At 39.6% G+C, this 12,198-nt stretch overlaps 1 protein-coding gene across 1 annotated transcript; it reads right to left on the reverse strand.

The window, feature by feature from the left end:
* Nucleotides 1–2,560: 2,560 nt before the first annotated feature.
* LOC308386899 (beta-2 adrenergic receptor-like) lies at nucleotides 2,561–11,923 on the reverse strand. The gene is made up of 4 exons (XM_080866723.1): nucleotides 11,688–11,923; nucleotides 8,540–8,696; nucleotides 8,139–8,430; nucleotides 2,561–5,920 (listed from the first exon to the last, which is right to left on the reverse strand). Exons 2-4 carry the CDS (start codon nucleotides 8,691–8,693, stop codon nucleotides 4,885–4,887), a joined length of 1,482 nt encoding a protein of 493 aa, XP_080722849.1. The 5' UTR covers nucleotides 8,694–8,696; nucleotides 11,688–11,923; the 3' UTR covers nucleotides 2,561–4,884.
* Between the last annotated feature and the right edge of the window lie 275 nt (nucleotides 11,924–12,198).

Here is a 12,198-nt window from a genome sequence, read left to right on the forward strand (position 1 = left end):
TTAGCTCTGGACAAGATCAGAAGTGAGTACATCAGAGGGAGACAAATTTAGGGAGGAAAGGCTGAGATGGTTTGGACATATGCACAGGGGGGTTGTGGACAAGGGATGATGAATAGCAGGCAGAAGGAAAAGAAAGTGTTGCATTTTGCTGCTGTAGAACTCTTTTGAAATAATATATTAGATTTGTTCTCTTATGTGCTGATCTGGAAGTGCTCGATAGAGCTTTCACATCAAACCCACCATGGTAAGAGTTGATAGTCGTCCCTCATCTCTTTTCTGTGAAAGAAGGTGAGCGCTAAGCATTATTAAAAGTTACTTCACACAACACAATAACAACAATTACCTGTTGAGATAATAAAAGTTTAAGCGGAAGTTGGCTAAAAATAAGCAAAGGAATAGTTGACCTGGTTTTGCTAGCTGTTAGCATAGTTAGCTAACAGACATGCTTGTATTTATGCAGCTGGAGTTTGTAACTCCAGTCTCCTGCAGCAGGGTTTTATGTGAGCAGGCGCAATCTGTCAAGAGCTGCTCCTAGCATCTTGGAAATAAAACTTCAATGGTCTTTATCTGAATAATTATATTGGCTCGACCAATGCTACAAATACACAAATGACAGGTAGGAACAAAAGAAATTTCATTTTCCCTCTTAGACGTCAGTGTTCCATCAAAATTATTTTAAGTTTTTATTTTAAAAATAAAAATCATTTGAAACTGTTGCTTTACAGATTAACCTTATTTTATGAAATAGAAAGTACTTATATGTTGGTACCATACTGTATATACTATATGCTGTATATAAACAACTAACATGCTGTTTATTCCTCAAAGTAAAGTTAATGAATTGATGACTGGAATTTGGATTTTTTCCAGCAGTGGAAACTTGTCTGGTAGCCAAAATAAGTCTGTTGATGTTTCATTTGTGATGTCATGTACACAGTGCTTGAGACTTGGGTCTGGACTTGGAGGAGCTTGAAGATATAGTCCTCCATACTGGATGTTATACTGGTTGTAAGTAAACATGTACTCCCTGACTGCTTGGCAGTGGCTTGTGGAGGTTGCTAGCTGTCATTGGGTTAAATTTGTTGCACTGTCATGCCTCCAAAATGCCAGAAAAGCATTTTGGGGTTAGTGAGGCAAGCGTGGTGGCCTGTTAGTGACCAAAGAAAGCACAAGGAGGTTTTAGCTAAAGCACCATCTAGAGCAGCAACGTACACCAACCACTTGCCAACCAGTCTGGGAATGCACATTTTCCCCTTGCAACTGGTGACTGTATCACATCCAAGATGGTCGACAACTCTTGAAAAATATGCATATGCTGTCATGAGAGAAACCTCTGTTGGATATCGAGACTCCGACTTGCCTCGTTTTGTGAAATGCAGTTCTAGATAGATGGTGATGACAAAAAGCTTGGTGTAATACTTCACACTGGGACTTAACAAACAGATGGCTACACTCATGTTTTACGTGCCGACTGTGGTGGCTGTGTGCAAAAACATACATAAACATAAGGCACTCCTACCCACACATATAGAGCTCAGTTGCATAGTATCTAAGGTAATCATGACACCAACAGTATCGTTAACATTTTGGACACGCACCAAAAAAAGGATGCCTCCACACGCTAATCTTCCAATACCTAAATTGGAAATGGGTCAAACTTCACAAACACACTTGGACACATCCACAGTTTGTTTTCATGTGTGAGGGTAAAGAAGTGTGTATGAGTGCTTTGAGGCAGCAAAGCTGATTGTATTTCCTCTCCAGCAGCTGATACTGTAGCTGCTGTGACCAGCTGCAGCTGTCACTATGTGTCACATGCACCCACACACACATGCACTCACGCCAAACTCACAGCACACAACCCACCCCACCTGCACGTAACCTTTAACTTGAATGCATACGTGACAGCGGAGTCTTCATGAATAACCTGGATGACTGAATAAGCACAAAAAGCTCCTGTCTCAGGGGTTAGTTTAAAAGGATAAAGGTGCAGCACAGTGAAAATCACATTTCTTCAATGTCATTTTACTGGACAGCCTGAGAGGATTTGGAGGAAGCATTTTCCTTAAATATTCCACAGTTGTGGAAATTTCTTGTATAATATTTTAGACATGCTTGGTCAACAGCATGTAACTGAGTTGTATTTTCCACTGGCTACTTGAAAAGCATCATTGTTTCAGTGAGTGCTAAGGCTAAGACAAAGCTAGGAAGGACCGGATTAGCAGTGTTTTATTTATTTTATCTAAGGAATAAATACAGTGACATTAAAATACACCCAGATTTCCCCGTAACCTGTAACTGAGAAAATAACTGCATGCTAACGGCACATCATCATCATCATATATATATATATATATATTTTTTTTCTTTTTCTTTCTTTGTTTCTTTCTTACTTACTGTAGCCTCATGTTTTGGTGCTTTATTGTAGGGTCCATATGTATCAACTGGATAAAATTCATGATCTCCTCTTTCCCATGTCACTGACAAAAAAGTTCCTTTAAAAAACAGAAAATGAGGAGCAATTTTCAGTCAGTACGTTGTTTGTTTTTTTGTTTAAGTTTCTGTATGTGGTTAAAAAGTGCGATTTCAAAAGTACAGAGAAAACTTTTTATAAAATTTTACACTAAAACTCTTTTTTATGGTGTAATGTAAGATTTATCAAGTCCGTTTCAGTAAGTTCAGTTATCATCAAAAGGCACACTTCAGTTATTCTACCTGTTTTATTTCCCATAACTTAATGAACTTGAACCCCAATGCAAAAAACAACACCCACCTGAAAGGTAATCCAAATTTCAACAGTACATTAAGAAGATTCTGTGGATGTTTCGAGCTTTACATTGCAAAAAATACTCATTTTCACATACTGTAAACATACTGTACACTGAGACAGATGCATGTAGGTGATATTTACAGTAACTGACATTGTTCAAGAGTATTTAAAAAAAAATCACATATCAAATAATTATTTGTGCACATAAAAGATGAACAAGAGAGATCATTTTCAGTCTGACTTGCTCTGCTTCGTATTTGGACAAATTTATTATCATCACTTTGAATTTAGGAAATGGCGAAAGAAAGACTAATCCAAACAAATTTTTTGTTTCTGCAAAGCTTCTGCTGAGAGCGATGTATAAAGTAAGCACTTAAAATATGTGTAACCTGATTGGTATGTTCCAACTACATAAAAAAAGATCTCCCAGCTCTTGTGACAGAGTGCACCGTTCGTACTTATAACAGAGCAAAAGCAGACAGGATAAAAGGAAAGCGTGGGTTCATGGTGTTGTTGGTGGAGGGACAAAGTGGGGGATATAGTTTAAGGGAATACGTGATGAAAGGAAGCCAACACATGGGGAGGACACTCATGACAGTCACAAGTTTGGGTCTCACATGTTTATCTGATACACAGTTATACACCACCAAATAACTACAGACCAATTGTGAGTTTTGTTAGAAGGAATGAAGAAAACAGGCAAACTGCGAGCCTTAAAATATACTCCCCGTTTCAAATAAAACCTTGGGCCACTGGGCAAACATGTAGTTTTTTATCTCAGTCCTGTTGGGTTCTGGTTCATGGAGAGTTTATCTTGATATTGTACATAAACTTTGGTTTCTGAGAAAAAAAAGTTTATTTTAACTGCAAATATTATTTAAATTTCACATTTAATCCTTTGTGGAACAATGTAAGAAACCACCGTTTTTGACTTAAAAGGCTCCATTACTGTGGCAGCTTTTCAAGACAGGTAGTCCTCATCTGGTATTTTGATGGTATTTTGCAAGAACACATTATGTTCTGTCAAAACACTTTTACTTATTCTAAAATTCATTTTTACCCTTCAGCTGTATAAACCTGATTGAGTATTATCGTAACCCTGGCAAGTGGGCGGGCAAGGTAGACACTCAAGTTTGTGATGGAGATAACTTGAGAACGAGGCGACGCAGGATATTCAAATTGATAAAAATCTCGAACGAGTCAGAATCTCAGAGACCTTGACCTCAAGGTCAGAAGTTTTCAGGAAATCTTGTGAATGAGATAACAAGGCAATGTAGGATTTTGACATTGATTCTAAAATAAATATTAGCTTTGGGAGGTGTAGAAGTACATCTACTGATGCGAATCTTATTCATCCCACCTGATAACTCAGGGGCTGTTAATGATCAACAGTAGTTGAAAGTCTTTAATGTTCTGACTCTGTCCTCTTTCTGCTCAACATTCTCAAATGTTACTGCACCTACAGAGCATTCAGTGCTCTCCAGTACATTCTAATGCTGCTGTGCTGCACTCTTATTATGAGGACAATGATCTTTTTGACAATGTGCAGTGATTTGAAGCAGCAACCTCGCCGACGGCTCACTCCTCTTCTGTTTTTAAGCAACAGGTAATCTCATGACTTTAGTTGAGGAGCATTTTGGAATGAAGTAGCATGCATGATATTTTAGTACTCTTAAAACATGTTTTATTTGGTACCAATATCATCCCTGTAGTAATTCCAATTTCAGGAAGTTGATAATGTTTGATGTCACTTTGTGAGTTTTTTTCAAGGCGCTGCTTTGCAAACTTTTCCTGTGTTTAAAGCTCGTGAACCAAAAAACTGCCCTTTTTTCGTTAAATAAGCTACAGCATGATGCCTTCATGATCGAGACAAACTTCATACCTGTTTGAAAGGAGACACTGCTGAATATAGTTTGCCCATGTAGCTAGCTGCCTTCTTGATTCACGCCATTATGAGGAAAAATCGGACCCTGGATCATAAATAAAAACGTTGACAACGTGGCCTTATAAAAGACCAAAAGGTTGAGTTACTCAACTCTCAAACACAAACATTATTAACTTCAACAAATCGGTGCTTACTGCACACACAATGGGAATCCTAATGCTCTAATTGGTCAAGCTATTGAACTCAGACTGTCCTTACAGCTCCAGGTGGCAGAACGGTTTGCCTGCCCGTTGGTCAAGGATCCTGGAGCTACATCTAAAACTTGCTTAGAGCAAGAAGATGGAGGAGCCAGATTCAGTGAGCTGCCTTGAATTGAACTCTCCACACTGCCCCTCCATCTAGAATGCTGAATGTCAAGCTCTGTAACATCAGTAAGAGCTGAGTTCCCATTCAGCCTTTGTGGGGGATAACCGCTGTTCTCGCTGCATAGTCCCAATAGTCTCCTTATGCTCCACTGTCTTCCCTTACTCCTCAAATGGAGTATCTCCTGGAAGGCGTGCCTGAAATCGGGGCTGCGACAGTAGATGAGAGGATTGAAGGCTGAGTTGGAATATCCAAGCCAATTGAGGAGTCTAAAGGGTACCTCAATGTTTTTCAGGCTGAGTATGTTTCTGAGGATGTTGAGGATGAAGAATGGTAGCCAACACAGTGTGAAAGTTCCCATGATGATACCCAGAGTTTTTACAGCTTTATGCTCTTTAAGAGAAAACCTAAGACGCTTTGTGGCCGAATGTTTTCCGTCCCCTTTGTCTGTCCTCAATCTGCTCTCTTTCCCCTTTTCTTCTTTACCAGTGTCCATACTTGGGTTCTGCATATTTAGACTATCGTCTCCTGCTTCTTCTCCCACCTCAGTTCCTGTCCTGCTTTGATTTAATGCAGGGCTATCATCAGGATAAGCAAACTGTGAAGCGCAATGCAAGTTATACATATGTCTTTCCCTTCCTCGGATCTTCTCCAGCTGTTTCTGAGCCTCCTGGAACACGCGGGTGTACAGGAAAATCATCACCACCAGTGGCAGGTAGAATGATACAATTGAAGAAGTCACTGCATATGCCGTGTTCGTGTTGAACTCACAGCAGTTTTCATCTTTCAAACATAAGAGAGCTATTTGATCATGTGACACCGACATCTTCAGATGTATGGGTAGGAAGGAGATGAGGGAGGCCACCACCCAAACTGCGAGCACCACTGCAACAGCTCGACCCCTGGTTATCAGCAGGAGACAAAAGAGTGCGCAGAGAAGTGAAGAATGTTGCAAACAGTAGACGTGAGTGACAACACAGAGATATTTTCTTAGTTAAATATTATGTTGGTTGTCCAAAAATGTAAAAGAGCTCTAAAAGCAACATAATAGCCACGACTACATTCTAAATTAACTACAGCTAAGCCCAGGATCTAGCTCAGGCAGGTAACATGAGCTGCACTGCGTCATGCAGAGATAACATGCCTCATTCTTCTCATTCTCCCCATGTCATATGCCAAATACACTCTTTTTCAGTTTGGTGGTCTACTTAAGCTTCCTTTTAAATTTTATATGTAACGTATTTGTGGGTAATTATGAGTTTGGGGTCTGGTTAATTATATTCTGCTAAATATGTCCTTCTGATTCATTCAGATTTAAAATGGCTAATCACTAAGATAATGGCTTTTCTTCTTTACTGTTACCTACATTATACATGTATTAATTTGATGAATTTGAGTCAGATATAATAATGGTAAAAAAAGAAAAAAGAAGTACAGCATCTATAATTTCTAAGGTTTTACATATCAGGATTTATTTTTTTAAACACTGTCTAGTCTTTATCATCATGTCTTATAACGAGGTAACTATAACTTGAGATGAACAACAACACATGACATGTTGCACTGTGTCATTATTTCTGCAATAAAAACAAAGCTAATATGTGGAAGCAGTGTGTAAAAAAAACATGAATTATTCGCTTGCACAACAACCTTGAGCAGCAATGACTTGAAATAGTCTTTCTCTGTGTGTCTTTATCAGTCTCTCACATCATTGTGGGGGAATTATGACTCATTCTTCTTTACAGAGGTGTTTCCGTTCATCAGTGTGAGCAGGTTTTCATTTACTCAAAGCTCTCTTAAGGTCACACAGAATTTCAATCAGCTGGAAGTCTGGACAGTAACTGGATCTGACTGAGTTAGAACATCTTTTCTTTTTGAGTCATTGAAGATTGCCTGCTGTGCTTGTGATCATTGTCGTGTTGCATGATCAAATTTGACCTAAAATACTTTTGGTACACAGAGTTCATGATCGACTCACTGACTCCAAGGCGCAAAAAGTGGGCTTGAGATTTTGCACGAGGTGCTTGTGTTAATATGCTGTGTTTGGCTTTCACCAAATGTGGCGCTGCACAATATAGCCAAAAATCTCCACTTTGGTTTCATGTGTCCAAAGGACTTTGTTCCAGAAGTCTTGTGGTTTGTTCAAAAGCAACTTTGCAAACCGAAGCTGTGCTGCTATGCTCTTTTTCAAGAGAAGAGGCTTTCTCCTGGCAACTCGGCCAAAACAAGCCATGCTTGTTCAGTCTTTTTTTAATTGTACCATCACGAACTTCAACATTTAACATGCTAACTGAGGCCTGCAGAGTCTGAGATGTAGCTCTTGGGTATTTTGCAGTTTCTTTGAGCACTGCACGGTCCAACAGGAGGAATTTGCTGAGAAGTCATTGGAAGATTAGCAGCTGTCTCGAATGTTTTTCACTCGTGAATCCTTTTTCTCAGTTTAGAATGATGGATTTCAAATTGTTTAAAAATGGCCTTATAACCCCGTCCATAAAATCACTGCTGATGTTTTTTCTTCTTCACATTGTGTTAACACACACCTGAATGTTCCTGACCAGCAAACTGCCAAAACATCTGCTTTTATTGAGGCGATTACACATTTATTGAAGTGCATTTGATTAGCAGCACCTGGCTGCTACCTACCCTGTTAATCCCAACGGAAGCAGTAAGGAAGTATTCAGTTTTTCACACACTGCTTCTGCGATCAGGCATTAATTTTGTATAATAAACAGTCACACAGTGTAATATGTCCAATGTATTGTTGTTCATTGAAAGTTTTATTTAACTAATTTTAAGACCTGCTAACGATTATTTTAATGTTACTATATCCATATTTTACCACGACTGTATTTGAGAATCAGAATATCTTCATTGTCATTGTAACAAATACAATAAAATCAAGTCTCATATTTTCCAGTATGTTGCAACTCTGGTTGTACCGCAACACGTGTCAACAGTGTTTGCCTTTAACAGGAGACAGAAAGCACCTGATGTGACATCACTGGTTGGGTTTAACAAAGTGTGCAACATCTTTGAAAGTTTGAAAATGTAGCGATATTTGCAGTAGCAGCTTGATCTAACCTCATACTACATACTAGTCAAGCTCCATCTCTTTTGTACCTGGTGAGCAGTGTTGGGTAGCGGAGCGGCGAGGTGATGGCAAGGTAGCGGTCCAGTGCGATCACACAAAGCGTTTCGATGCTGGCAGTCACGCACAGCACATCGGTCGCTGTCCAGAAATCACACATGAAATTTCCGAACTGCCAGACTCCCCGCAGGATGGAGATAGAGCCAAAGGGGACCACAACCACACCCATGATGAGGTCAGCAACAGCCAGTGAGGCAATGAAAAGATTGGTGACAGTCTGGAGCCGCTTAAACCGCAGGATGGCGGTAATCACCAACACGTTTCCTGTGTAGAAGAAAGCAAACTGTGTTCGAAACTATGAACTGGATCAATTGTAAAAGCGCATTTCAAATAAAAGCCGTCATCTGATTGAACCGAAAGAGTCACAGCTTACCGAAAACTATAGCCAGGACCAGAATGGCCATAGCAACACCAAGCAGCACGAGTTCTGCATCACTGTACTCTGGTCTAGAAGAATTGAAGACCTGGGTGAAGTTACTGTGCTGTGAATGGTTAGTCTGTGCTAACACAGTACTCACACCTCCCATGATCTACAGTGAAAACACACAAAAACACAGCTTTGGTCACGAAAGATAAAGACACATAAACTGATTGTTTTGCATGCATGATCAATTTAGTAGGGAAGACGTTTAAAAGGTATACAAGAGATTGGACAGCTTGTATTTGTTCCTTGGTATGCCTCTGTGTTTGTCATGCTTTTAGCAGTTTGTGCAGCAGCTTATGGGATTTGTATGTTTTTTTTGGTGTAGCCTCAGTCCACAGGATCAGCATTTGGCTGCAACTAGTCCACACACACTTCCTAGTGGGGTGTTATCTGCTCGGGCTCCGATGCTTTTTGAATAAGATTACATGTGACCCTTTGATCTGTTTGGCCTTCTTTAACAAATAAGGGTATTCCTTTTTTTTTTTTACACCATTGATGCCATTAAAACAAAAAAGCAAATGCCAGTGCTGGTAAAAGCAAGAGGATGGCTCCTGCAACACATGTAAATGAAGACACTAAATGCCCTTGTTATATAATAGTGCTTACATAAGTAAATGCACAGACAGATGATTGTGCTCCTAAAGTGCCATTAACACACACAGGAGTATATTTAAGCTGTTTGTATTCCAACAGATCATTCTTTCTGCCAGGATGATCAAAGAATGAAAAGATATCAAACTTTGAGCAGTATTTGATGAAAAATAGCTTTCACAGAAGTCTGTGGATGAGAGCTAGCCTGCTTTTTATCTTATCGAAACATACATACTGTGTATATGTGTTCACAGAGGAAGTTATATGTTCCTCTATATTGTCATGATTTAAACATATCCTCCCCAGTGACAACATACGTCCTGTGATATAATGTCATGTATCAGCATCCAACATGTAGATTATTAGTTTTCTTTTTTTTTTTAAACTGATAATGAATACTGCAGTGACAGAAAACAGGAGAAAAGTGAGCAGCAAACTTTTACAGGAAGTAAATGTCCTTGTCCAAACCACTAGGCCATCAGGACTTCCTCTACACACTAATCTTAGTGCCATGGTACAGAGTGTACACTTTCGATTCAGGGTGTTACTAAGCACAAATAACTGATGCTGAGGAAGAGCAAGGCTTGTGAAATACTATATAGGCTCCAGGAGCCCGTATACTGGTGTTTGCAAAGGAGCAGTGCATGGCAGAGCAACAACAGGCAGCTTAAATAAATAATCCCCACATTGCTCTGATGGTGATATAGATATATTCCAGTGATACATTAAAAAATACATAACAGTACAGTTTTGGCATCAGTTGCATTTATTCCTCAATGTTATTTCTAGTCATGTTCCAGCATAAATAGTAATAATAAAAACAAGACTGAATATAAATGCTCTTCCACAGCAGGCATCTAACTGACAGCAGACATATGGCGATCCTTGTTTGCGCTTCTGATGTAGATCCCTGTCGGGGGATGGTACGTTGTATAAGTCATCCTGTCTGGACAGTCCATGAGTAGTAGACAGATACTAAATGTCTGCTACTTATGGACTATTTGCCCTTCACAGGTGGCATTTGACTTATTTTTGCTTTTCTCCAATATGTGCAATTAAGAGAAGAACACATCTATGTCTTAATGCTAATCGTAAGGCTGTTTGGCCAACTGGATCTTCTGTGTGCATTTGCACTTAGATGCATGTGAATGTTGCCTTTATTCCAATGCAGTCCAAACACTCACAACATATGTTAATTGGCAGCAGTAAAGAGGTGCATTGATTCACGAGTGTTTACCCAGTTCTCCCAGGGTCAATGAGCAAAGTGTTGAATTTTGGGATGCTTTTTAAATGTCGGGCGATTGTTGTTTTTATGACAGTCATCCTGTAAGTGGCATAATCGTCTAAACATGAAAGTTAAACGGTGTCATTACTTTGCAAGTGCGAGGCACCGCACATTAATTTGGAGAGCAGGTATGCTGTCAATCATGCCGTCTGCGTCCACAGCAGCGTGTTTGTGCGAACATTCGTCATTGCTTGGAAAATGTCCCTAAGTCAGCACATTAACATTTTAGTAAATACGAACTAAAAGTGCAGAGAAAATGATGGATCTGCTGGAAAGGTAAGTGCAGACTCCTTTTAAAAATAGCATTTTCCTTAATTGTGCTTTGAAATGAGTTCTGTTAGACAATAATGTGTGTGATTGTGCACTACACACACAAAAATCAGACTTTCATGATTCATTTATGTTTACATGATGTGACAGTCGCTGTCGTTTTTCTCACAACACCAGTCACTTACCCTGTTACTCTTTGCCTTAATGACCCCTGCACTACCCCTGCAGAGGGGATCAGTACTGCAGGAGGTGGTTGCACACATTAATACCAAGTCAAACTTGGAAAACTGACTCCAATCGCCTCCCTAAGCAAAACTGTTTAAACAGCTGAGACCGAATCAATCACAAAAGATTTACTGAGACGTAAAAGTCCCAATATTTAGGCTGAGGGAGCATGGCGATAGTAAGTACACTGAGCACTTAACACACAAAAGCTCTTGCACAAATATAAGCATGAAGCTGCAAGTGTGTGGAAAATACACAGAGAGAGAGAACACCCAGCTTTTGTTGTCATCGGTAAAATAAAGAGATGGCGGTAGAGCAAACTGTGAAAATGACACATGCTTTACTAGGAAAAGATAAACAAGTTTCTGTCCTGATACCATAATAACAGGAAGAAAAGGAAGAAAATCAATGATATCTGTAGCTTTTGTCAGACAATTTAAACGATTATATGATAGGTAATCTTCAAATCTCCCGTGATGTCAGAGTTAGGTGCACATGTTTTAAACAATCTCATCGTCAAATAGTCTTGTAAAACTAGAAAAACTTGAAGATTCTTTATCTGCACTGATCCCTTAGCATTTACTTTAAATCTATATTAATTTCACTGCTTTGATAAGTCCAAATAAATCACAGAGAGTGGTGCTTCCACCCGTGACAAATAGGTTGCCTGCAAGATTTGCACTTTGTAAAACAGACTTTTATTTTCAGGTGTTCTTTAATTGTTACCTCCAGACTTTGTCCTCTTCTTCAGTCCAGTGATTTCATACTCCAGAAGCTTTTAAGTCCACCACACAAAGATTCATAATAAAGTGTCTGCCAGCAGCTTCTTCTTCATTTTTTGCTGAGTTGTTAATTTCAGGAGTTAGTGTGCGACTGACATGCACAGACAAACACACACGCGCGTGCTCTGTCTCGCTCCCTGTTTCTGTTCCCACACATGTATAAACACTTTCAGGTCTCAAGCACACTTGCCCCTTTGAAGCAGCTGAGTCTGTCAGCCTTTTTATAAGCAAGCCACGATGACATCACAGCAGGATAGTAGCCTATCAGAGGACAAGGAATGGCTTTTGCTATATATCATATGTCTGCAGTGCACTGACAGCCGGACAGCACCCAGTGCTCTCTGGGAAACCTTAGGGTTTTAACATTTATTTATTCAGGGCAGCTTTTCTGAGCTTCTTTTCAGCATCACCCTCCCCACATTCTCACATAGGAGGTGCCAAACAAAACCACAGAC

This window comes from Rhamphochromis sp. 'chilingali' (assembly GCF_963969265.1).
Source record: "Rhamphochromis sp. 'chilingali' genome assembly, chromosome: 19".
NCBI lineage: Eukaryota > Metazoa > Chordata > Actinopteri > Cichliformes > Cichlidae > Rhamphochromis > Rhamphochromis sp. 'chilingali'.

Coding starts and splice junctions, on each gene's coding strand:
- LOC308386899 (XM_080866723.1), bottom strand. CDS start 8,693: ATGGGAGGTGTGAGTACTGTGTTAGCACAGACTAACCATTCACAGCAC. Junction 8,431..8,539: donor GGTCCTGGCTATAGTTTTCG/GTAAGCTGTGAC, acceptor TCTTCTACACAG/GAAACGTGTTGGTGATTACC. Junction 5,921..8,138: donor TACCCAACACTGCTCACCAG/GTACAAAAGAGA, acceptor GCTGATAACCAG/GGGTCGAGCTGTTGCAGTGG.